We start from the raw sequence: 27,444 nt of genomic DNA, 5'->3' as shown, positions 1-27,444 counted from the left end.
AAGAAGACTGTCGAAAGGCATGGATCTGCTTGTGAGTGAAAGGGATAAAATGATAAAATACAAAACCAGAAATTTCCCAACACAGTAGAGTATTTGGAAGAAGTATTGCTATATGTTTTTGTGTGGTTTTGACTCTTCTTTAAGTAAATTTTAACAACCACTTTGTGAACAATATACTATGTAAATAATGTAGAGGTTTCTCAGAGCCTCTGGTCGACCTAGCACAGCCATTATTCTGTCATGCAAGAAGACAGGCTTCAGTAGTTCCTGCTAGCATACCAGCTAGTTCTTATTTCATCATTTATTGGTGATTTCTAAAATAATTACTTATTTTCCTGCTTGTCTTGCTAGAACTATACAGTTACAAACATGAAACAACAAAAACGATTGATAATGATGATCTTCACGGGGAGAACTGATCCAGATAACCAAAAGCTGCAAATGGCAAAAGTATAATTTATACAATAAATAAATATTAAGTGAAAATACAATTAAATATCGTTCCAAAATTCTCCTGCCTTGATATCCACATCCAGCTTTTGGATGCTTACAAGTTTAATGCTCTGTCCTTTATCTTCACTTCAGATTGGGCTGGCTTTATGTGTCTGCTTTGACTTTTTTAGTAAAATCACCTTAATAAGGAAAACATGCATCTCTGTTATGTTATCAGATAAGATAGTGTGTTTGTAACAGGAGAAAGTAGCTCTGCCCCAAAGACACCTTCTCTTTCTTGGGGTCACTGAAGCATACTTGTGTTCCTTATGATGCTTCCCCAGGGACCTCATGGGAGGTCTGTGTCTTGCTCTCATAGCATAGGGTGTGACAGGTGAGCCAGCACTGAGGAGGCATTGGTAGTTACAAAAGGATATAATCTAGGTCTTTATTGAATTGAGGATGTTTACAGCTGCTGGGAAGCTATTTTCATTGTCAAACTGAGAAGAGTACATTAGAGTACAGGCATGGAGTGGCTGATCAGTGATTAATCTGTACCCACATTTATGATTTGTTCCATCTAAGATCTGTTTCTTGCTGAAACAGATATACTTGTAGATACACTTGCTCTTTTTTAGAGTGTTTTCATTGATAAAGGAGAGTGAGGACATTAAAACAGACACGCATCTTCCTTAAAAAGTTAAAAAACCCTAAACACTTATTTTTTCTTTTTAAAGGAAAACCTAATTGTATGATTTGGAAATAATGATCAAATGAAGAGTCCTTTCATGCATATAACTTATGTTGCCAACTATAATGTCAGTAAGAATAACTGTGATACTTAAATACAGATTTTTAAAATGGCTAAGGTATAATCCATTTTTGTATGCACCCATAAACTCATGCCGGCTGATTTAAAGAAGGGTCAAGTTCAAACTGTGACAAATGTTTCCTAGTCAGTATAGCCCACCAGTGGAACGTTTTCCTTTGGCTTGACTGCAGATGAGGGAATACTCAAGTTAGAATCATAGAACCATTGAACAGTTCTGGCAGGAAGGAACCTGGAAAGATCATGGGGTCCAACCTTTTGTCAGAAAGGGAGCCTAGATGAGATGATCTAGCACCCTGTCCATTCACATCTTGAAAAATCTGCTGTAATGGGGTCTCTGCCACATACCTGGGGAGTTTGTTCCAGTGATTGCTCTTACTGTAAAAAAATCTCTCTTATATTGACATGAAACCTCTCACTGTGAAACTCGTACCTGTTGCCCATTGTCTTCTCCATATGTCTCTAAGTTAATTTGCAGATTCTGGTTGCTCCTGTTCTCTTCGGCAGAAGAGCACATGCACTAGCATTGCCAAGTAGTTTTTACCATGCCAGTTGCATAAATACTTACACATCATATTATATATGCCATGTGTAAGAAATGATACTGTTAAAAGATACTAAAGATACTTTTTAAAGTAACTAGGAGAGGATTAAGTAAACTTTCTATTTACCTTGACCACCACTTTTGCATCATAGTAGTAATACTGAAAATTTAGCTTTATGAAAGAAGTTTCTGTTAAGATGCTAGCTGCTTGTGTACATTTAGGTGGAGAACACACACAAAAAAGTGCAGTGTCTTTCAACATTGCTTGCTGAACAGGTGCTGCAGTAAATCTTCCATTTGGTGTAACGAGTTGTAATGTTTAGTTATTCTGAAGGTACGGTATAATAACAGATGATTGTTGTTCAAATCTGTGTAATAATTGAAACTCCCTGATCATACTTTCCATTTTACACATTGTCAGAACCTTGGACCTTAATCTCACTCTTTGACTGACAGTTGCGGCCAGGGAAAGAGCACTCTTATTGTTTGTGGTAGTCACATCTGTTCAACTTGATTCAGTTGAGAGTATTTGCATATTCTTAAGTATTTCTTCTGAGAGGGCCTAAATCCTTCTCAAGTGTTTGATGCATTTTTGAAATTCATTCATAAGGTATCTACATGCACTAATAGTTCTGTATAATATTGCTGTGCATAATCTGACAGATAAGGCTAGTTTTTTAAAGAAGGTATTCTTTGGGGATGACATATTACATTCTGACTTATTCTACTGGGCAGAAATGTCAAGTACTTTGAAAAAGGATGCTTGAATGTTTTGATTGAATTAGTATTCTTTATTCAACACAAATTGTCAGCTGTGGTAAAATGTAGTCTTATTGTGAGAACATTTTTCAAAAGAGTTAACATCAGGACATTTTGTTTTATTTTTGTTACGGGAGCTTTATTACATGTAATTGTTCCTTTGCTGCTGATATTAGATGGAACAAGTGAGATGGAAAGTAGTGCATTTTAGATTAATATGTCTGAATTGTTAAACTATGAGCAACACTTTTATCTTCAAATACAACTTAGGCTTTTATATTTCTCTTTTCTGTCTTTTCACTTTCTTTCCCTTGCAAAATTTTTGTCAGTATTTTTGGAAGTACTGTCAACCTTAATTTCAGAACCCTCACTCTCAATAGTACATGTAAAACACTAGTGAAAAGTACAGTGGCTTTAAAAAATATTCAGGCGTTGTATTTGAGTCTTGAACATGGATAGCAGTTCAGTGGATTAACTTGGTGACCTCATACTATTACCTGAAGAAGTATATGCATAATTAAAATCCGTGTCTTCCATAGGTTAGAGGTCCTAGTCCAGGACTATCCAATTTGCACAAAACTAGTCCAGATTGCTAACAGAAGGAATGGACATAATATTCCCACTTGCTTAAACGGATGTTTGCAGAGCATGCTACTACAAGCTCAAACCATTAAAAACCTAGGATCTCGTATGAAAGACCACTCATCACAATGAATAACCTTTTTTTTCTCTTTCTCCACTAATCAAGTGTTCAAAGAACCACCATTAGTGGCCAACTCGGTGTAAGAAATGGGTTTCTGTCTCTAGAAAGGTCCATAATAATCCTTGCTGCCTGTGTACTTGAAAAAAGAAAGATGCAGATTTAATAGCTGTTTTTTTGTTTTGCTTTATACACACACAGGTTTTAGCCTAACAGCACCTTTTGCCTTAGTCCTGGTTTTTCTTTGCTTTCAGGAATCTCCTTCTGGACGCAGAAAAGCGCTTGCCACCAGCAGCATCAACATGAAGCAATATGCAAGCCCCATGCCTACGCAGACAGATGTCAAGTTAAAATTCAAGCCTTTGTCTAAGAAAGTGGTATCTGCCACACTACAGTTCTCCTTATCTTGTATTTTCCTGAGGGAAGGAAAAGCCACGTAAGTTGTTTTGTTTCTTTTTTTTTTTAAACTAGATAGCCTGGTTTGTTTTGCTTTTCAAAGAATTCTTTGGATAAAGAGCTCTTTCTGTATAGAATGGCAGAATTTGAGAGTATGCTTCAGCATACTTATCAGTCCTGCCATAGTTAATTAGCTGAGTAAAGTTATTTCTTGCTCTGATTTTAGTCTTCTTCAGAGACAAATGGCATGTCCTCTACTATTGTAGACATTTGAAATATTAGCAGCTTAAAAATAGCTACAGGTGTGAAATCAGTGGGAGTGTATTTTTGTGTGCCGGTGTGTTCGTCCAACAGTATCCTTAGCAAACTGCAAGGCATGTGTGTGTCAGAGAACTTATTTCCATTTCACCTATTTATATTTCACAAAGAATGAAAGAAGGACAAAGGTGTAAGGTGAGAGAGGGATGGAGTCAGAAGTAAGATTTTGAGTTGAAGGCGTTAATGTCATGTGTAAAGAGTTCAGCTGGGCACTGATTACTGCTCCCCCTATTCACTCATTTGGTTCTTCCCCTTATTTCAACGGCCTTTGGAGGGCAGAGGGTACAGATTATTTTTGCAGATCCTACAACCTCTCCTGCAATTACTGTCAGAAGAAGATACCAGTTGTTGACAACTTCACGTGGCTGGAGGATGGTTCATTTGTCACCCGTTTGTTTTTGCTTTTCCTTTCTGTCTCTAGAATATTGAAACGTGAGAATGGCAAAATGAAAAGAGATAGATGGGAAACTACTGCTGTGGTCTTTGTCTTACCTCTTCTAAAATGTATTTTTTCTGTCCAAAAGGCTGACAGTTTAGTTCTAGCTTTCAGTATTCCCGATGTGCTTGACATTGCCCACTGCAATACATGTGCACCTAAACTGTTACATTAATAGCTTTCCAGACTGCCATGTTAAGGCATATGTTTTGACACAAAACAAGCTTTTTGTCTGCATGATTTGAAAGCCACAGATGCATTAATTACTATTAATTACTATTACTAATTTCTTTCTCTAATTAACCTGTTATAAACCACATTTTGACATACCATGTAACAATGGTATTTTGAGGTATTTAGCTGTGGTTTAACCTGGTATTGCAGCTCAAAATGAGAACAAAAAAGTCAGTTGATCACCTCTTAACTTTTTTGGAGCAACTATCATCCATGAACTATACAGTAAATAGCTGTAGTAGGCTTTTAGTCGTTTTTTAGGCCATAGTTTGTAAAGGCTGAACCATTTAGGATCACTTATACCTTCTTCCAATTGAAATTGATAAGTTTCGGACTGAGGGCAGGTACACTGTAAGTTAACAACAGGGTTTTAATATTGCACTGAACCAAGGTCCTGAAAAAAAAAACAGCTGCTGTTTGTGAAAGTATTTGTTTCCAGTATGTGTTGATAGAGACTGTCTTACTAGTCAAAGCAAATAATTCAGGTGTCAGATAATGAACATGGAGGAAAAGGTAGCTAAGCCAAGGCTTACTTACATGTTTTACAAACTATTGTGGTTCTGTAAAGTGAAATTCACTTTTATTTTATACATTTTATAAAGAAAATACTGTAAACTGTTGCTGTGCAGCACAAAAAATTGTTTTATTTCTTAAACACAGAAAAAATATTATAAAGTATGAATACAAAAGGGAAAGTAGAAAGAAGTAGTACTTTGGATACCTTTTAATTTCTAAACTTTGTTTGAATATGTGATATACAAGATCTGTGTGCTGACTCCTCCCAGCTTTTAGTCTTCAGTGCATTAAAGAGCCTGCCCATCAGTGTGGTTATAGGATGCCACATTTTTGACCCTCTGCTTGAAGAGCTTATTTAACCTATTGGTTATCAAAACAAGAAGGTGAAGCCTTGAGGAATCAGGATGAAGAAAAAGGTCTTTGTGACTTCCTCAGAGTTACTTATTTTATATTTATTGTTATTAATACTTTGTATACAAATGCTTAGTCGTCCTATGCATCTACCAGATCAGTAGTGCTGATTCCTTTGAACTCACACAGTAGGAAATGATTGCCCCAAAGGGTTTCGGATTTGAACATGTTAAATCACTGAGTATGATCCCATGTTTTAAGTGCCTGTGTTTCTGTACAGATTTGAGGCATGCTTGGTACGTGATTTTTATTCATGTGATACCTTTAAAATAATTTGTATAATTTTCTTGGCATTGTTAGGCACAAAATCTGTGCATTTGGTTTTATCATGATCAACTTCAAAGAAGACAGAATAATTCAGGTTGAAATGGACCTAAAGAGGTATCTAGTCCAGCCTCCTGCTTAAAGCAGTCAGCCTTGTGATCAGACCTGTTTGCTCTGGGCTTTATTCCACTGCAGCTTGAAAACCCCGAAGAATAGAGAGTGAACAGCCTCTTCAGGAAACCCATCCCACTGCTTCTTGGTGACTGCTCCACCTTTTTTGTCACATCAGATGACAACCTCTTTGGTTTCAATCTGTGTTCACTGTACCTCATCTTTGTGCCTTGCCCCACTGTCTTCTCAGCAACGCTGGCAGGCTGTTGCTAGGTCCTTCTGAAGCCATCTCTTCTCCAGGCCCAAAAAGCCAGTTTCCCTCAGACTCTCTTCATAGGGCAAAGTTTCCAGTCCCCAGTCATCTCAGTGGCCCTCTGCTGACCTTGCTGTAGTTTATCAACACCTTTTCTTGTACTGTGGGACCCAATACTGCACAAAATACCTCAGATGCAGTCCAAAGACTCCAAGTAAATGAGGCTCATGATTTCCCTCAGTCTACTGCTTGTGGTCCTGTTTTAATGCACCTCAGGATACTGTTTGCCTCCATTGGCTTCCAGGGCAAGGTGACAGCTCTCCTTGAGCTTGCAATCCACCAAGATCCTCAGACAGTTTTCAGCAGAGGTGCTCCCTAGCCAGACAATCCCCAGTCTGTCATATTTTCATCAGACATTCATTTGATGAAAGATACAGTTACGTGAAAGATAAATATGTATATGCAATACAGTTTAATAAGATTTTTAATTGGCTATTGATATGTATCAGGTTTTTATCTTATTAATGAATTAAGATATTTAGAAAAGGGGTTTTCATTTCTGTAACAGCATTAGCAGTTCTGAATGAGTGTAGTGATAAGTGTTGCATGCAGCTGATGGACAGTAGGTTAGACCAAGCATTTTCTCTTTAACCAAAGACCAGATAAATGCTTACTAGTGTTTCTGGGTTGGTTTAAAATTTTAGAAGCAGTCATTAAATTGACTCTCAATGCAAGGCAGCACTTCTTTTACCCTTTAGAATGTTGTTAATAGAAAACTTTCCCTTCAGAAATTAATATACATGAGTGTATTCATTTCATTCTTTCACTATATTAAAGATCAGATCTGAGATCAGAGACCTCCCTGAAGAAAAGAAAACATGAAAATATTTAAAGGATTTTTAATAACGTGGTAGTATCAGATGTGGTATTAACAGGCTGTATGTTAATGCCTAGTTTGAAATTTGTTTTTTTTAGGGATGAAGACATGCAAAGCCTGGCTAGTTTGATGAGTATGAAACAAGCTGATATTGGGAATCTAGATGATTTTGAGGAAGACAATGAAGACGATGAAGAAAACAGAGTGAATCAAGAGGAAAAGGCTGCAAAAATTACAGGTTAGCTTTGCCACAGGGAATAGTAAAATATAGTTTATTTTCTAATTGCCAGCTATGCTCCATGTATTTTATCTTTATATTGTATTTGTATTTAACTTTAAAAATCCAACCAACCCCAAATTTAGGGTAGTTTGTTTGAAGAGGGACCCATCCATAGCTCAGAAAAGTTTAATGTTTGTGAAATTAAGAGCATTGGTGTGTGTGTCTGTGTGTGTTCTTAGGTGCGAATGCACTAAGTAGGTAGCATTTTAGAGAACCAAAGAAGCAGTGTGAACAGAGGAGTAAAAAGATGGAAGGAAAAGGTCAGTGAGTGAGAAGCCAAGAGGATGAGCTGAAGTGAAATAATGAAGACAGCTTGTGGGAATAACTGCAAAATTATTTGTGACACGGGAAGGTGCTGGGGAATGCTCAATAACATGGTAATTCCTACCTTGGCAGCCTACTTCTGCCTTTTGGTTGGGGGTTTCTCAAGGAAATTAAATCAGGAGGCTGTTAAAGGACTTCAACAGAATTTCATAGTCAGGTTGTTTGAAGTGAGATAGTACAACCACATTTGAATTACTGATGAAAATGCTTAGTATGTCCAGGATAGCTGAACTAATCGATGCAAGTCAGATCAGGATGTGATGATGTTAAATTGTTGGTAGGTATTATTATGTCATACTGCTCCAGATGAGTTCTGTAGGAACACTTAGTATAAAAGAATCAGGGAAAAGGCAAGTTAACTTCTGGTTAACTTCATGCCTTCCAGGCCTTTTTAAAAATGTTGAAATAAAGGGATCCTTCTCTAACGTGAAGAAGAGCATCCCAAGTAGAGAAGTGACTTGTCAAATCTGTTCTTGAGAATCCCAAGGAATGTTGCTTCTCTGTTACTAAACATTACTTTCATCACTTCTTCTCATTGCAATTGAAAGGTTCAGCCTGAAGCAGTTATTCCTTAGTTATATTAAGTGTGTGAAAGGATCCACATATGTTTTCTCCATGCTTTATATATTCAATTAAGTCTCTGACCAAATCTCTGCTTCTGGTTTGTGTGTCTGGCCCAGATCATATTGGAAAATCCAGAATGAAATATTTGAGAGACAGAGAAATGTATTCTTGGTCAGAGAGCAGAGATGTACCAGTCTGTTCACACTGAAATGATTCTGCAAGGTAGTCTTCTCCTCCCCAGTGTAACTGGAATACTTCAAGTGCAGGTCAGAATACCAAACAAAACCTGACATGTTCACTAGGTCATCCGATAATCACAGAGAAGGAAACATAAAGGAGAGGCTACATAAAGTCTGTATAAGCTATTGTACTAAAGTGTTTTATAAAGGTATGCCTAGATACTGCACTGAGGATTGCTACAGAAAACCCATGTGCAGAAGGACAGTAGCTGAAAAGCAGCAGATCTATCTCCTCAACTTTATTGATTTTGCCGTGTTTAGCATCTAAACAAGCCACCAAATGATTCCTGAACAAGCAAAAAGCTGATAGGTATCAGTCTAGTCTGTCCACTATCCTTTGGCTATGTAGTTGTCCTGGTTTCACTGGGATGGAATTATAGAATCAATTTGCTGTTCAGGGAAGCTGCAATTTTTGAGGATACTGCAGCATCCTATTTCATGAGAACAAAACTGATGAGACATTTATTTTGTGGTCAGCCATGATATGTTAATTTCCATAGTGTTAAAGGGCTTTAGCAGTTTTTAGGTAGCCAGGTGCTAGGACTAGGAGAAGAAAACCCACGTCAGCTGACCCAAGCTGACCAACAGAAGTATTCCATACCATAAGTGTCACTCTCACTACAAATTGGGAAATTTGCTGGGGACAGAACTCTTCCTCAATGGCTACTGTTCCTGGAGGGTCTTGTCTGCCCCTCTGCTCCCAAAGCCTCCTCTTCCCATTTGCTGTGACCATTGTGCTCTTGCTGGAGCTGTACTGCTTGTGGTGTTTGACATCTCACGTTCACTGCTAAGAGCACAGAGCTCACAACCAATATATGGGCTGAGTATAACTTTGTATTTCACAGTAGTATTGGGATTAATAGTAGCTCTTTATTTTTTTTTTATTTTTTTTTTTCAACCCATGTGTCCCCTTTCTTTCTCCCGATGCCCCTTCTCAGAGGGAGAGGGGTCATCAGGTGATAGAAAAACTGCCTTAAGATAGGCAGTAGTGAACATCCCTGGAGATATATGGGGAAGGATGAGCTGTCTGATGTGCAGCACAAGGTTCTAGCTTGAGTTCTTACAGAGACATTTCATCTTTTCCGTCTGTTGTTGTAAAGGCCAAAATTAAATGTTCTAAGCAAACTTTACAGTACCTACTTGAAAGGCAGAAGAAATAAATACTTCTCAGCTACACTGTATCTGCTTATTGTTCAGCCTGTTCTGATACTACTTTCTAATTATACAGCATGGGAAGTTTGGGGTTTTTGTAGATGCATCATTAAGGGAAACTGAGGGTAGGAAAGATCAGCCTTGGACTTTTTCTTCTTGTGTTGGCTGCAACAGTTGAGTTGCTTCGTTAGCCTGGCTAACTTTTCCCATGTTAGGCAAGGATAGAGATGAAAGGGATGAAGGAGAGTAAGTGCACATACTAAATAAACATTACTAATAAAATGTAAAGGATCTATTTCAACATGTGTTCAAGAACTGATTTCATTGGCAGTTGGACTGACTACTGTAATAAATACAACAAATGGGAAAAATCTAATGAACCACAAGAAGTAGAGCTGAGGAACCAAAGGAGAAAGGAATAATTGTAGAAAAATGGGAAGAAATACAGAAAGAGGTAAAAGGAACAAAACTGATGTAGCAAAGTATTCCTTTTAAAATTTCTTTCAAAATTATTTGTGTCCACAGAATCCCATAAAGTTAATTGAGGAAGTTACATAATCCTTTTGAAAGCTTGCTGCTCCAAACATTTTCTCATCTGTTGCTGTGTTAGGGTGTTGGCAGCCAAGCGAGCTGGAATGCCTTCACTGACTCAGAGTCCCCTGCGGCAAATCCCTTTGCCTCAGTGTGCCTGTTTTCCCAACTGTAAAATGGGGATACTGGCTATAGCTAATTCTCAGGAACGATGGCTAATGTTTGTAAGGAAGCTTTGAAAAAGTAAAGTGCAAGTAGTAAAGCAGAAGGGATTATTATCCTACTTTTGACTCAAGATCTTCTTACAGAAGTGCTGAATGACTTGAAGTCTGAAACGTCACTCTTAAGCCACGGCTACAAGAGGTGCTACAAATCTTCATCAGAGACACTGTTCCTTTTTGCAGTGTACAAAAGTTACTTTTTTGATCGCGCCCAAAGTTATAGTTTTATAGATAATAATATCCATTGCTAGGAGGACAAGGGAGATGTGATGAAAGGGGCTCTAGGTGGTGCAGGTGAGTTAAGAAAGGCTGCTTCTCTTCCTTTATGTGTTGCCTAACTTTGGGTAAGTATCTGTGCCTTCGTTTCTTCAGCTGAGAAATAAGTGGCACAGTACTGACCTACCTCAAAAGCACTGTGGAATTTGGTGTGGTTGACATGCAAGCTGTTGCCATACAACTGACCTTAATATCAGGCTGAGAGACATTTTCTATTCAAAGCACCACTTTCATTAAAACAAACAAACAAAACGAAACCAAACAAACAAACAAACAAAAAAACAAAACCAAAACTCACTCCATCTCAGACTTTTCCCCTTCCCTATATTTCTTGTTTAGAATTTTCACATATAAAAGCTGTATCTCCACCTAACTATTCTGTTTCCTGTGAAGCTGAAAATTTTGTTTGTAGCTATGAAATAGGTTTCTGTACTATGTAGATTAATTTAAACCTCCCACAATTATCCTCTCCTTAGTCTCCAGTTGAAGACAAGGCATCCCAGCGTACGTGAGAAAATGTTGCTCATAACTCAGAAACTTAGAGTAGCAATAAATACATTGTTTATCTTAATGTTTTAATTGATACTTAGAGCCCCATGCTGAAGTTAATAGTTGCCTCCTGCTCCATCTGCTCATGAGCACGGTGACTGTCCTGGGACACCACATGAACTCAGCAACATGCCCATGTGCTACCTGTTGCAGGAGTCTGAATCCCAGTATATTTCAAGAGGAGGCTTCTGGAGAACAACATGTGTAACCCTTTCTTGCCATTTACAAAACCATACTTCTCATGTGAACTTCTGATACCTTTAATCTTCTTGTTAGTAGCACCAAGCTGCTTAAAAAAAAAAACAAGAAAAAAAGAATGAGAGAATGAAAAAAAGCCTCCAGTGATTTATATGACATACTTGTAGAACAAGCTAATATACATTTGTAGATAATGAGATTTATAAAAGATAATGTAGGGCATAAATCTTCAACCTACCATTTCCACACTCCAAAATATGACATAAACCATTTAATATTGTAATGAGAAGCATTGTAGTGCATATGGGTGTTTAGGTTGGCAGATAGGACCAGGTGATTCAGACCACATCAAATAATTCCCTCTTTTTAAAGCTCTGAACTTAATTTGTAATTTTCTGACAATAAAAACTGAACTGTAATGGGTTTGAGTTTTTTCACATGCTGGCATAATACATTGTAAATCATGTCAGCATCTCAGCCTGTTTTAAACTAGTAATTTGTTTATACTAGTGTTTTATAAGGTCAACTCTGTTTTATTTAAGAACAACAAGGTCTTTTCCATTGTGTATCCTGAGTCTTAAAAATTCCAGGAAGATGGTATTATATTGTTTAGATCCCTGAGGTGTATATATATGATCTATAACTGAGAAAGTTAAGTTTTGGGGCAGTTTTGGTCTTCTTTTTTAGGACAATAGTCTCATTGAAACTAAAAATAAGGAAGTGAGGAGAGTGTCATTAACTCGGTATAGATAGATATAAATGATATCCTATCTAAGTAGATTTTTACGTAAGGTCAAGAACAGTTACGAGGTGCAGTTAAGAGGAATTCAGCTGTGGCTTTGTCATTGTTAGCACAGATTATGTCTAATAGATATTGGCAGAACAGATTATTTCACTTGGTAATTTGCAGATTGGCAAAGCAGTTTAAATTTGAAGAAGAAGATTTTTAACCATACGATGGAAATACTTTTAGGTTCTGGACTTTGCTTTTGGCTTCAGGTTCTTTATGCTGTCTTTGAAGGCATGAAATTAAGAGTTGTGTCGATGTGTCAACTGCTGAAGGTATTGCCTTGTGAAAAAGCATGAGTCCCCCCACCTTGAAGTTCTGGGTGGCTATGGATATTAACATGACTGGGGACAGTCATGATACTCCTCAGTTTTCACCTCAGTCTGATATCTTGCTCCTTGCAACTGGTTCATAGAATGAAGATTAACATATGAGAGCAGTGACGAACATTGCTTTCACAAACAAAGCCGTATGAGAAGTCAAGTTCAAAACAGCAGCAAACTTAAAGTGTTATGAAGAAGTAACTTCCTGTGTACACCAGCAGTTATACACAAGCAGCTGAAGTTTAAAGGAAATCCAGGAATGATTGGCATGAGAAGTGTGCAGTAAAGGCATCATAGTTTAACTTCACAGGTGACACCAGAAGACATCATCAATTTATTTCACTGGGAGAAGACAGGAGGTGAAAAAAATCTGTCAGAGGGGCAATGATGTTCAACATCAGGATAAATCTCTCCTGCACAGTTTTCTCATGACTGTTTGGAAGGACAAGAAAAGCTGTCCCTTCTCCATAGAAAACTATGCTTGAGGCCTTTCAGAGATGCTCCAGGTTCAATTGCCATTACTGCAGAAACTGCATTGTCAGATGATGTGGATAGGCCTGCTCAAGTGGACGATCAGAGATTTGTGTGAGATCAGATTTTTCCCTTTGGGGCAAAAGCCACCAAGACCTAGTTGGTTTTTCTTTCCTTCCTTCCAGACTTATGGAGGCATCAACATCTTAGCTAAAATAAAACATTACTACATTTTAAAAGTTATTAGTTCATGGCAACTCAGAGCTCTCCAGTGTGGATAGAAGGTGAAATAGGATTTTATGAAACAGTAAGGTGTTAGTTGCACACCATTGCAGCAGCAGTTTCAACCAATATGTTTGTTCAGTATGCATTTTCATAGCACAATACTGATCATATATTTTAGAACTATTAGAGAAATTCAGCTTGGTGTAGGTCAGAATTTAATGGTGAGCAATTGTAAATGTTAAATAACCAGAGTGTGTGTGTATAAATAAATAAAATGTAGAAAATGCACATATATGTATTACTTTTTCTGTAGCCTTAAAGGTTTGGGAGGGAGGTAAATTTTTCTGGGGCTGTTTTGTGTTGATTGGTAATGGTTTAAAACTCAGGTTTTCTCCATGAACAGGAAAACTCTTTACATTTTATTTAGTGCATCTACGTTTTGAAGTGATGTCCGTACTCATCCTCATAAAACTAATTACTGTTGCTGACACCAGGGATCCAGCAAGGTTTTGTTTATGTCTGTTAACTCAGGTTTCTTGTTAAACTATCACTGAAGCACCTACACAGATGCTTTGCTGTAGGTATATCATTGTGAGGACATGTTCTAAATGTATTCTTTTAATTAACTCAACATGGCTTCTCTTTTACCTTTTCTTTCCCTCACTCTCTTTCTAGTAACACTGTTCATTCCACTTCTGTTTCATTAAATGCCCTTGCCTTACGTTTGTCTTGACTGGCTTCTATTTACAGAAATTGTAAACCAGTTGAATGCTCTGAGCAGCTTAGATGAAGATCAAGATGACTACATAAAGCGAGCAAATATGCCTTCAGCTAAATCAGCCAGTTCCTCTGAAGGTCTATGAGCTTTCCTCCTTTCTTTCTGTTTCTGATTGTCTGTATTTACTGTGACCTGTTACCTTTTGACTTCTGCTTGTATTCAGCTGTCAGTTTTATCTCTATACTTCCACACAGCATGAATCTCAGTAATTTGTAGTGCATCCAACAGGTAACAACATGATAGAGCCTATGTCCTCTACAGCTCCATTGTCATCTGGTAATGAACAAGAATGAAAAAAAATTATCAACACCCCCCAGACCTCAAGCCTAAAACATTAGTTGTGCAGTCAATAATACTTGACAAAATGTCCCCTCTCTGATTTTACTTGCATGTTACATCCAAAACTTAAAATTTCCTGCCGATAGTTAACGTGTATGTGAACAACCTTAAAGAAGTTGTTATATTTAGCTTGTTAGATGTTCTGCAACGTTTATGTAGTTAAGATAATAGAAGGCATAGAGAAGTTTCATTCATTTCACTTTTTTTTTTCTCCTTTGTTGACGTACTATTGAAGTGCATTAGCTTAGTTGTTCAGTTCGTGCCATACCCTGATGCAGTGTTCGGAGGACTGCTGATATGGGGGTTTTTGAGCTTGAAATATGTCAGATGAACAGTTTGTATCTATATTAAAGCAATGTTCCAACTTGTTTCTAGAGCTTATCAATAAGCTTAATTTTCTGGACGAAGAGGAGCAAGACCTCACCAACACTAGTACAAACCCTTTTGGTGATCCTGACACAGCAGAATTAAATCCATTTGGAGATCCTGATGTAGAAGGTAATAGATCTGTATTTCATAATTCTTCATTAATTGCAAATGCTTAATGAAATAAGTGTTTTAAATATTTTTTGTGAGTAGATCTACAAAAGAAAAATGTTGTTTTGATTAAATACAATTATTGCATGCAGTACTGAGGTAGCAATAGCAGTGATCCAGTTGCCACTGGAAAGTGGATTTATCCTTTGATTCACATCCTTATGTGTAAGCTACTTGGGGCTACCAGCTACAGTTGAACAAGGGACTTCTAGACTTATCAGGTGTGTGGCTAGTGTACACCTCATGTGGTATAAATGAGCAACACATACTGTCAAGTACCTCAGTAGCACATGGGTGCTGGTTTATATCAGAATTTCCTTCACTGCCATCTTGACTGCATCACAGCTATTCTTGGTTAGCCTAATCGTCATGAAGGCCAAGTACAAGGTTCTGCACCTGGGTCAAGGCAATCTCATGCACGAATACAGGTTGGGAGGAGAACGGATTGAGGGCAGCCCTGTGGAGAAGGACTTGGGGATGATGGTGGATGAGAAGCTCAACATGAGCTGGCAAAATGTGCTCACAGCCCAGGAAGCCAAATGTGTCCTGGGCTACATCAAAATAAGTTTGCCCAGCCCATCAAGGGAGGTCATTTTCCCCCTCCACTCTGTTCTTGTGAGACCTGACCTGGAGTACTGTGTCCAGTTCTGGAGCTCCCAACATAAAAAGGACATAGAGCTTATGGAGCAAGTCCAGAGGAGGCAACAAAAATGATCAGAGGGCTGGAGCACCTCTCCTGTGAAGACAGGCTGAGGAAGTTGGTGTTGTTCAGCCTGGAGAAAAGGAGGCTGGGGCAGGACTTTTTGCACGGGCATGTAGCAAGAGGATAAGGGGCAATGGTTTAAACCTTGAAGAGGGGAGATTTAGATTAGATATTAGGAGGAAATTCTTTACTATGAGGGTGGTGAGGCACTGGAACAGGTTGCCCTGGGAGGTTGTGGAACCCCATCCCTGGCAGTATTCAAGGCCAGGTTGAATGGGGCTCTGAGTAACCTGATCTAGTGGGAGGTATCCCTGTCCAAGCAGGGTGGTTGAATCTAGATGATCTTTAAGGTTCCTTCCAACCCTAACCTTTCTGTGATTCTATGATTAGTTATTATTATTTAATATTATTTATTTATGTTGGTGTTTTGTTTGTTTGTTTTTGTTGTTTTGTTGGGTTTTTTTGCTTTATGACATCTTCAGTTAAGCCTTCTGGTATCACACCTTGCACCATGTGGTAGCTGTTCGTCCCCTTTCCAGACCAGCATACTGTTTCTGTTTAAGTGAGAAATACAACCCTTGTAAGTTTCTAATCTGATAGGACTTTGGCCCTAGGGAGCACCAAGGCAGGAGGCATCTCTGCTCTCCTCAACTCCATGTCCAGATAGGCAGGCTTCCATCTGCTGCCTTCAAAAAAAAGGGTGTACTACTTTCTTAGTTTGCAGCTGCTTGAAATGCCAATCCCTAGTTGATTCCCAAATTTGAAGCTGTACTCAGCCTTTCCTCTTCAAATTTGCCACCTTTGACCAAATCTCAGGAGGTGCTCTGTAACAAGGATGAAAAGAAATGCACTGAGCAGGAGCAGCCCAGAGTACAGGTATGGGACTTCTGATGCCAGGTCTAATAAGGATGCATCCCTGAGCTACAGTTTCTAGCTGTTGTTATGCTTTCTCCAACCAAGCTGAATGTTTACTCACAACATGGCTTTTCTGTCTTCTGAGTCCACAGAGGCCAATGTGGGTGGTGATCTAAGCCCTGTCATACTTGGCTGTGGTGTAGTCTCACAGCTCATATTTCTCAAACAGAGACATTGCGTTATCTTCTGTGTTTGGCATTTTAAACCATATAGCCACTATCCCAGGCCTCTTCTCCCTTCTGTAAAGCTGTCATGTTTCTAGAGCTGCAGAAGTGAGTTGTTTCAGCTTTGTGGATACCAACATAAATGGATTAAGTTCTGATGTCTATATTTTGGCTGATGTCTATATATTTGCTGTCTGTTCCTCATCTGTGAATACTTGTAAGATCAAAGAAGGATGCAGATTAACCAGGGATATAATAAACCTATTCTCGTCCATCTAGTTGTCCATACACAACTTGTTCTAAGACACTCAGCCTATATTAGTTTCATCCTTCTCAGCTCTAGAAAGAAGAGCTCACTTCTCCCTGGAGAAAGCTGTACAAATCCTGTCTTACCTAAACAGCTCTCTTCCAAACCCAGCTTTTCCTTCCTTTCCAGAGAGAACCTGCAGAAAGCAGTAAGTGTTCTGACCACAAAGTATAGGGACTAAGAGTCACTTCCTTCTTGTCTCAGGGACAGGGAGTTATAAATTGGTCTTGTTTCTTAGTGCCAGAGTAGCTTGACACCTGTGTCAGGTTCACTGTGTGCAGTTGCACCCACAATTCCAGTCTGCTTACGTTCCCAAAAGACTCCCAGTATATGTGGGTCATGTTTCATCAGTCAGTTCTGGTTCCTGTGGTGGCATCTAGTCTTTACTACCGTCTTCAGCCATGGTGAAGGACACTTCTCCATTCCTCTGAACCTGTTCTGTGTACTTGGAGAGGGCTCAGACTGCCGGGTCTTCAAAGAAGTCCCATCTATACAGCTGTGGGCAGCAGTGCTGAGCTGTTGGGTGTGTGTATACCACATATTCCTCCCACACGTTGTCACCATCGTGCAGCACTCAGCATACAGCAACATGACAGTGATTTAGATAAACAGGGTGTCACTAGATTCTTCCTACTGTGACATAAGTTGTTTTTTTATTTGGGAGGGATGGAGCTTCTGTCAGGTTCATGTGACAACAGTATGTCTTCCTGGAGCACTGAACCAGGTGAAAGATCTGAGGCTTTTCAGACTGTCACACTGAGTGGGACATTTGGTGTGGCATTTTTAAAGCTTATTACATTATGATTAGTGACTCCTGAAGGATTCTTTCAGTCACCTCAGGCACATCTGAGAAGTGATGGCTCTTCCATTCCAGAGCTGTCTTGTCCCTTTAGTGGGCATTGGCTCTTTTAATCTTCCCTTGCTTAGCCTTCCTGATGTGTCCCTTTCCTCCCGTCATCTTCCTCCACAGAAAGTTGAAAGGGAGGAAAAATGGTGTTGAGACAAATTAAGTAAGACGGTTCTGGTCTTCACAACAGCAGGAACCTCCGGTGTGTATTATGGCTAATTGGATCAGTGTCTCTACATGGGGAGCACCTAGACCTTACTGTTTTGGGGAGATTTCCCATTGTTTTGGACAACATTTTGAAGCTCCACAATACTGCAGCTGTTCTTGCCCTGTTGCCCCACTGCAGAAGGCTACCCTGTTTGTTTCCCTTTTGCTTGCAGGTGTATTCCTTTATGCTTTAGGACATCTATTCTAGTTTGTGACCTCAGTGGAACTCATTGCTGCCACCTTTTTTTAGTAACCTCTTGGAGTCTATGCCTGCTTGTGTCCTTTTGCATCCTTAAGTGAATGTGACCTTTTTGGTGGCCACCCCAGGAGCTTGGGAGCGTGACAGAGTTTCAGTAGTTTAAGGCAGACTTTCTCCTACAGGCTTAAAGAGACACATTACCTGTTTCAGTTGTCTTGTGATCTGCTGAAATCAAGAGATTAACCTTCTATGCATGCAGGGATTAAGTATTTTTCTATTCGCTACATGCTAGTCTGCTTTATTGTTTTACCTGGATAAGGCAAAATTTTTAATTTAGACTTGGTGAAAGTCTTTCTGTAGAATTTGTTACTAAAATTCCTCAAAGTATGCAGAGCAGCCATCAGACGCTAGGAGGCATGACGTGCCATTTGGCAGATATTCCGGGGATATTCCTATCAAGTCTGACCTGTGTGCTTCCTGAGAGAATGCTTAGAGTCACCCAGGGTATGTATACGTATGTATTGACAGTCACTCAGAGAGAAAGGAGGATTACTTGCCAGTAGATATGTGATTCCTAGACAGATATTTCTTGTGCCTGTTCACAAACCAGCTGCTTTCCCTTTATCTTCCTAATCCCGTAGTCACCTAACCCTAGGAATGTGGGGTGGAAAGATACTAAAGGTGTGAGTTCTCCCAGCATCCATGTGGGTGCAGTGCATGGCAGAGGGTCATCAGCAAGCTGTCTCTGGATGCTGCTGTGGTTTAAAAAATCCTTAGTGTAAATGATCTTCTTACACACACAGAATGGGCATATAACAACTCATCTCAAAAAAAAATCTACAGCTGTGTTTCTTGGTTGACGTGTGCAATTGACATTTCAGATCGTTCCCTCTGTGTCTAGTAGGTCAGCTAGACGTTAGAAATCTGGAAAATAAAAAATAATCTCTTTGGACAGTATATCTCTACAAGTTTATACTAGACAGTATGTAGGTGATCATATGCTGCTTTTTGAATTGGCTTTTAGTCACGTTACAAAAGAATTCTAAAATCAGTTCATTTTTGTGCAAAATTTTTTACTTGGGAAAGTCAACATATACAACAATTGCAAGTAAAAAACAGCAACACACTTTCAGCACTCCAGATATTTTTTTATTTAGGTAGGGTGTGCAAATATTGAAGTTGTTTATGACCAGTGCAAGTTTCCTGCAACACACCTGAGACATGAGGATAAGGGAGACCTTATAGCACCTTCCAGCTGCTTCCAGGCCTGAAAAGGCCTACAGGAAAGCTGGGGAGGGGCTTTTCACCAGAGAGGGTAGTGATAGGACAAGGGGTAATGGTTTTAAACTGAAAGAAGGGAGATTTAGGTTAGACATCAAGAAGAAATTCTTCACCATGAGGGTAGTAAGGTGCTAGTTGTCTAGGGAGGTTGCTGACACCCCCTCCCTGGTGTTCAAGGCCAGCCTGGATGAAGCTTTGTGCAGCCTGCTCTAGTGTGAGGTGTTCCTGCTCATATCAGAGAGGTTGGAACCTGATAATCTTCAAGGCCCCTTCCAACCTTAACCATTCTGTGATTTGATGATTCTGTTTGCTGGCACTGCCTCCCCCTTTCATTTAAAACAGCATTTACTGTACCAATGTGTTTCTTTATGTTGTGTGTAGACTTCCTGAGCTCTCTACAGCAAGTGTTAGCACTCTTTTCTTTTGCAGTGCAGTACCAAACCCCAGAATCCTTCTAGGATAGTCCTAAGGAGAGCAGTATAAGAATGAATATAGGGGAAAATGATTACTCTTTTCCTTATGAAAAGAGTATTTCTTAATGAAATATAATGTATTGCTGGTGTGAGTATTAATAAAAGTAATAGAAAATCATCAGTGGCTTGTAGGAATGACAGTCATTATGCTTTCTAGAAGTACTGGGAAGTTAAAATTTTATTTTGTGCTGTTTTTTATGCTGCTCACATCAGCATCATGACTGTGTGCCTGCCAGTAGTGCAGTAAATGGCATAAATAAATATCTTTCACATATGGCTTGTTCTTTCATCCTTTGCCAAGGGGAAAGTGCTGTGTGTAATGTTTTGGTGGGGATTTTGTTTGGTTTCAAGGGATGTGTCACAATGTGTTTGTGTTAGAAAAGGCAAGTGGGTTGAAGGGCAGAGCGATTTCTGGTGGTCCTCTGGGAACTAGAAAGCTGATTGTGCAGATAGGTAGTGCCAGAGTCATTATCACAAGCACTCTTGCTCAGTGGAGTTATGGCAAGCAATGTTGCCAGAATCTGGCACAAGAGCAGCTGGTGCTTTTGCTGTACTGATACTTCTACCTCGCCTCTTGTCACTCCTACCCCTGTGGCTTTATTACTTAACCATACAAAATTATTGTGTATTTGACCCTTGGAGTGCCAAACTGCAAACATCATCATTTTAATGTTTTCTTTTTTTTTTTTTTTCTTAATATTTTGGTGTAGAGAACTGCAATTGAAAAAAAACTAGTTCACGCAGAGACTGGAGTCCTGTGTTTTCAGCTATGATTAATGATGAGGGGGAAGCAGGGGAAACTGTTGACTCATTAGTGTAAAATCAACTCAAAGAGTGAAACAAGCACCTTTTAAGATGTTATATGTTTAGCCTCCCAAATTCCACTTCTCAACATCATTAGGTCTTTTAGAAAATATGAAAGTCTTTGTTACAGGGAACGTAACAGTGGCTGCAGCTTCAAGAGCAGTGTTGTTGAGTCACTGTCCTAGCAATTTAATTTGTTAACTCATCACTCACAAAGTGATGACCAACACTTGTTATAAAAGCTAGTCCTAAAGTGTTTCAGAACCCCCAGGAGATAGCCTGGTTGCGTTCAGCTGGGTCCCTGCTGTGGGGACATTGAAGGAAGCAGAGGGGAAAAAAAGATAGTATGCTGGATGACAGGAGGAGGGGGAATGAGCAGGCAAGTTAAGTGGGTTTTAGTTGAGCCCCTACGAAATTCTGCCTGTAAAATTTCTTAAAAATTAAACTTTTAGGAGCTCTCTTCATTTTAGCCTATGTGTAGAATTTTGTGAAATCTTTTAATTAGTAATAAGGCAGAGGTCTCTGAGCACTGATTTGCAATGCTCTGTGTCTAAAGCCAAACCTCTAGTTATTGTTGAGCCAATGAACAAGAGAATTTTGTCCTAGTGAGGTTTACAGCACTTGATCCGTAGTGTTGAAATAGAAAGAATTGCAAAAACCATTTGCATTACCCCTTAAAATTTATCAGATTTAAACAAGCATTTAACTCATTGTTTCCAAGAGACACTTAACAGGAAATTAAAAATAAAAACTTACAGTCTAGTTTTCAGAGATTGTTTCCCTGAATGCTTTTAACTCAGGAAATATTACTGGCATTTCTTCTAGTAATATTTGTTTGAATATCACTTACCAGCAAGTTTTGCTTAGATATGATAACGTGTTTTTCTCAACCCATTCATGGGCAGGTGCAGTGATCCATATGGAATTGCATAAGCAAGTATTCATACTTGTGCACTGTCTTGATAAAATATTTTAAGATCTGAGCAAAATTTGAAGTAGCAAACATTTTTTTTTAAACATAATCAGTAAATTGCACAATTGGAACAAGACAAACATCAGTAATTTTTCTGCCTTTCATAGATTACTTTGCTTTTTTATATGGAACTATGTTTTGAGGACAGATCTCAAAAGCATTTCTACTTGGCCTAGTTCATCAAATCACTACATGTGTGGATAACATTTGAGTAGTATTCTGACTATCATGAGCTTTGTCACTCATATCTGCACAGAAGGAGTGGGATTTGGCTCATCTGATTTTAGACACTAGCAGTTTGAACATATACCTGTAAGCTTTGATTCTAAAGGGGGTCTAGCTCAGCTGCAGATACTCGTACTGAAGACATCTCAGGGCAAGCAAGGTGAACCTTGCTTGCCATGACCACCTGCAGTGGACAGTAGAAAGATGTAACTTAGCCAGTGTAGAACCTCTTTTCCAGTTTTAGCTTAAATAAATGAAAAAAATAATGTAAAATGTTGGGCTCTGTACTGTTGTATTTTATCTATAATACTGTCAAAGGATTCTTGATTGATTTGATCATATTTGTGTTTTTAAGAATTTCTGCCTTGACTGATTTCAATTGTCAGTTAAAATGTAGACCTTCAATATTATTTTATTGTGGCTTTCTCTGAAACATCTTTCTTGTAAGGATGCAGGCTTATGAACAAATCAACACACCTAAACTAGGGTGTGAGCTTAATATGCATCATGTACTGTGCAGTAACTACCCTTTCTCCCAGGATACATGCCCAATAGTTTATTCCCTTTTATTAAGGGATAAGCATGTTGTATTTACTCTGGAGTAGGAGTAAGCCCATACACTATAGCTGACATATTTCAGATACACACCCTGATTTACCCTGCAGTAGTTTGTCAGTATGTCCATCTCCTAAGACAAAGCTGAAATACTGCTTTATAATACTCAGGTGAGGCACTTAACAGGTTTAAACAGTAACAGAACCTCTTTTTTAGGTTCTGTTAATAATAGTATTTTAGTTGAGAGTGCTGTTGCAACCTGGATTACTTGTGGTTTTACTATTAGTCACAAGGATTTTGATTAATTAGCTCTTTTTAGAACACATACTGATAGTGTAAAGGCTGACCATTAAACATAGTATCTTGTGATCTCAGTCTGCCTTTGTCTCATCCCATTTTAGTGCACTGTCTGGTTTACATATCTTCTCAGTCTCCTTTTTTACTCCAGTTTTTGACTTGAAACAGTGTTAGCTGCATTCTGAAATTGAAGTAGAACAATTTATGAGGTGTGTAAGAGACAAATGTGTACTGGGTCTGTTGCTTCTTTAATACTAAGTTGGGCCATGTTGCTATGGGAATACAAAACTGCAAACCTCACCTGGAATTAAAGGATATTTTAAAAGTAATTTTCTGAATAATAACCAGAGGGAAGTCCCACAGGCACAAACACTGTGTGCAGTTGTAAGTGTATCTACCAGTTCAATCTGCAGTATTGTCTACCAACATACAAATTTATTTTGTTTCACCCAGCTGAACTCACCCTCAGTCTCATGAGTGATTTTTCTCCTGAGGGTCCACATTGGGCTTAAGTAAGATTTTGATTAATTTATTCTGTTATTCCAGCCAAACCCATTTAATTTCTACTTTATGACTGTAGAGAAGTGATCCATCACTTCAGAAACACCCTTAGAAATAACGTAGAAGACAATATGCTAACAGAGTCTTTGAGGTTCAGATGTAAAGAACTGAGAAAAGCAGCACAATAGATGTGAGGTTCTTCCTAAACCAAAATATTTCCAGTCCCTGGTAGGTCTTGGTAGCTATGAGAAGGATTAAAGCCTTTCCTGCTTCAAGCCATTTCCCTCATCTGGAGGCTAGTGACTATTCCAGTGTGTAGAAAGGTGAAGCTGCTAGCTGCAGCTGGGGACCATATTCCTGTCCCACTAGGAGTGGCTTCTGTTCAAACTGCAGATTATAGTCAGTCTCATTACACGGGGTAGGGCTTTCTATTACCTTGGCCTGTGCTAAGGGCTGGAGACACAGTACATTTTGAAGTTTGCTGACTGAGTAGAGAACACTTACATTTTCTAATAACATTCACTGCAACTTCAGTACATCATCCATCCAAAACCAAATAACAACAGTGCTGTTTCTTCTCCTGCCCCTTCTTTTTGTTGTGTGACTAGTGATTTTTGTCTTCCTCAGTATTTGCCTGGTGACAAACACACTTGGAACCCCATCTTTTTATTTTTCAGAGCCTTGCTGCAAATAACTTTTGAGTTTTTCTTTTAAAGTTAAAAGATATGCTTTGTTCAGTGCAGTAACCATACGTCTGAAAAAGAAACACTTTTCAGTAAGAATAATATGGGAGTGGTTATCACAAATTAGATTTTAATGACACTGCATTGAAGTTCCTGTTTGTATAGATTTTGAAAATACGTCAAATCCAATATTGAACTGAGCTTCTGATCATATGATGCTGCTGGAAGAGTAAGATTAACATTACTAAGTGTCTGTAAGAATTGTTGTATTGCTGTATGGGGATTTCTATTATTCAGTATCCAGCAGCCATTTGCTTTTGTGTAATTTTCTTTCTGTAGTGTCTGTTACTCTAAAGAACTGCATGCACTTCAGGATGCTGATAACTTTTTGTTGTACAGCCCAAATAATGGATGAGTAATTTGATTATCTTTCTCTTTAGGTTTAATTTAAATTCATTTTTACTGTGAGACTATGTATTGTTACCAGGAGCAGTTAGCAGTGAAAATATTTATGTTTTGAAATGTAATTACTGGTCATATCTAATAACTGATTTTTAGTTCAGTCATTTTAAGAAATGAAAAGGCCACCTATTTCTGTCACATTTTTTAATAACCAGTGAAAGGAATTTTATTATAAAATGCAGGATATTTTTTTTCTTTATTAAAAGCTCAATTTAAAAACAGTTTGTTAGGATACAAATTGGCTAATAGCTTGGAAAAATATTTCAAAATCTATTGTGTTACCATTTATGTGACAAATAAGAAAACTAATACCTAATTAGGTTGAAAGAACCTTAATAAGTGAGAAAATTAAAAATATCCAATATGCTGTAGACTAAATGACCCTTTGAAAGACCTATTTTTTTAATAAACAAGGTTACAGTGTAACGAAATAAAGCATGAAAATTCATTTAAGGCCTAGGACTTTATGTACAGAGAGTTAAGAAACAGACCTTTTCATAAGCCTTCAAAATAGAAAGATCTGATAAAATGGTTTTTAAAAAGATTTTCTGTGTTAAATCTGTTTAACAATTTCTTTTATCATTTGGTAGAACGGGACACTGAAATAGCTTCATCTTCAAAGCCAGAAGAAAGTTTCTATGCTGACAATTACAATCCCTTCAAGGATGAAGATGCCCCAGAGTACTTGAACCCATTTGATGAGCCAGATCCTGAGCCTGAAATGTTTGTAACTGTAAGAGATTCTCTTCCCCAGCCTGCAAAAAGGAAGAGTGTTAGACCAGTGGATATGAGCAAATACCTCTATGCAGATACCTCTAAAGCTGAAGAGGAAGAGCTAGATGAGTAAGTATGATTCTTCATCTTGCAGCAGCTTTGGAAGCATTAGTGGGATCCCTTACTTAATCTTGAGGTATATTGGGTTCAACTGTGGTGATCCTTAATCAGATCCTTAGGACAGATTCTTTAGGCAGCTCGGCAGCAGGAAATGCATAACCCCAAGTCATGCTATTCTGCTGAACATGATCCGTTAGGAAACTTTTCTTTGCCTCATCGATAGCAAATTACTTGATAGGGAACAAGTCTGTGTACCTTTTTTTGTACTTCCTGCCCTGCCAATTGCATGTGAACCAAAAATTAAGTAGCAGCAGAGCTTGGTCCTGCCTGTCCTTTCTGCCATTATTTTTACTACGTAAATTAATAGTTTCTGTTAATGATAATGGAGAGTTTGTTTTATGTTGGTGCAGTAGGTAAAAAGGAAGAGCATTGTGCAGTCTGCATTGTGCAGTTTTGAGACTCTCATAAAATTATCTCTATGTGGGAAAAATAAAACAATATGCAGTTTCTTCAGTTGTTTCTTTTATCATAGCCACACACAAAACTTTTATAAACTCACATTTGTATTATAGTATAGAAATCTAACAAGCAGTGAGAGCTTTTTGCAATAGCTGTGCAGCTTGGGCAGTTTGAAGGTATATATACCTGCTCCTTGTTTGTGGTCATTAGTCACCAACCATACCACTCATAAGACAGTTTATGTTGATTATATGCAAGCAATTTCACAGACAACTGTAATTAACATGTAATTTTTCATTATTTAATGAAATTTATCATGACATGACATTTGCATTGCTTTCATATTTAATATTAATACAGGTGCCATCATCTTTATTTCTCTATTATAGCTGTATTCTAGGAAATTGAAGGATTCCTATGCACTCTAATAGTAATGTATAAAGGACCCTGCAGAGTTTTTACCTTTTATAGCTCTGTGGCCAAGGATTTGTTGTTGATGTTTTTTCTGTGGGGGGAAAAAAAAAAAGTGGGCATTGGGGAATACTGTCTCTGCCAGCTCCATTCATCAGGGCTCTGCCTGAATAAACAGCACTAGATGCTGTGCCTTCAGAACACAGTGTGATCACACCCTGCATCACTGATCAGTTACCCATCACCAGAATTGGCAGGGAGAAAAAAATACCACGAAGATACAAGTGTAGAGGACAGCAAAGGCTGAGGAGAAGAAGAGAAAGAGCAAAAGTTGCATGGATGAGCACGTGTGTTAGATTTCTCAGTAGAAAGTCTTTGCTAAGGTATGGTACAGTGAGCAGTGAAGGAAAGATTTTCATAGGCAGTGCCCCAGTAGTCTTTGTGTGCCCTAAATCATGAGGTTTTTTTCCAGATGGGTATTGTTTCTTATCTAAGGTGAATATCGATGCTTTTATTGTCTACATAAGTGGTTCATCTTCTTCCAAATCCTGTTAAAGTCTAGGCTTCAGTGTCAATTTGTGACAGTGTTCCACAAAAAAACAAGTTCTTACATGAAATGTGTTTCCTTTTATTGACTGTAAATAAGGTAACTTTCCAGTCTCATACACTATCTCTTCTGCTGGCTTATCAAAACAACAATTAGTAGTATTGCATTATCTGCTGTAAACAGTTGCTGTGTTGTATATCCCTGGTATGTTCACCATTACTTGTCACTTGTCTGAGTTACATGGTGCTAACTTTTTCAATCTCTCTTCATACAGAAGTCTCTTCATCTCTCTAATCATTTTCACCGCACGTCTCTGGACCCTGTTATTTCTTCTGCTATGTATCTATTTTAAGATGTGTTGACTTGGGCTGAGCAGTGCATTCAAGAAAAAGCTGAACAACTGAGTCATACCAAAACATTAGAGAACTTTGCATATTATTTTCAACTTCTCTCCTAACATCGTGTCTTTTGATTTATTCTGTTTTGTGTAGGTTTTTATTAATTTTTCACTACTGCTGGCCCAGTGCTTTCCCCAGGAGTGGTTATGAACCTGGTAGATGGAAGGCATGAGAAACTTCACGGTCACTCAGGGAATACAATGTTGGTTTTTTTCCTTGCATCTTAAACATTTAATTGGAGTTCGCTTAATGCACTACTTGCCGTTTTCCTCTTGTGTTTTGTGTGAAATGTGACAGTGTGTCATGAGAACATGGACACATGAGT

At 38.4% G+C, this 27,444-nt stretch overlaps 1 protein-coding gene across 13 annotated transcripts in view; it reads left to right on the top strand.

Annotated features, from left to right (window-relative positions):
• EHBP1 (EH domain binding protein 1) overlaps window positions 1-27,444 on the top strand; it is a 231,612-nt gene that overhangs the window by 84,686 nt on the left and 119,482 nt on the right. For 9 of the 13 annotated variants that reach the window (XM_051616172.1, XM_051616178.1, XM_051616181.1 and 6 more), the window contains 5 exons: window positions 3,519-3,700; window positions 7,179-7,318; window positions 13,971-14,075; window positions 14,713-14,835; window positions 25,061-25,313. In XM_051616172.1, the coding sequence (XP_051472132.1) occupies window positions 3,519-3,700; window positions 7,179-7,318; window positions 13,971-14,075; window positions 14,713-14,835; window positions 25,061-25,313 (803 nt within the window). The remainder of the gene's footprint in view (window positions 1-3,518; window positions 3,701-7,178; window positions 7,319-13,970; window positions 14,076-14,712; window positions 14,836-25,060; window positions 25,314-27,444) is intronic. The other 4 variants (XM_051616180.1, XM_051616179.1, XM_051616182.1 and 1 more) reach the window with 1 other exon arrangement.

The sequence above is a fragment of the Apus apus genome, chromosome 3 (genome assembly GCF_020740795.1).
Source record: "Apus apus isolate bApuApu2 chromosome 3, bApuApu2.pri.cur, whole genome shotgun sequence".
Classification (NCBI taxonomy): domain Eukaryota; kingdom Metazoa; phylum Chordata; class Aves; order Apodiformes; family Apodidae; genus Apus; species Apus apus.
This window is presented reverse-complemented; position numbering and strand designations above follow the sequence as displayed.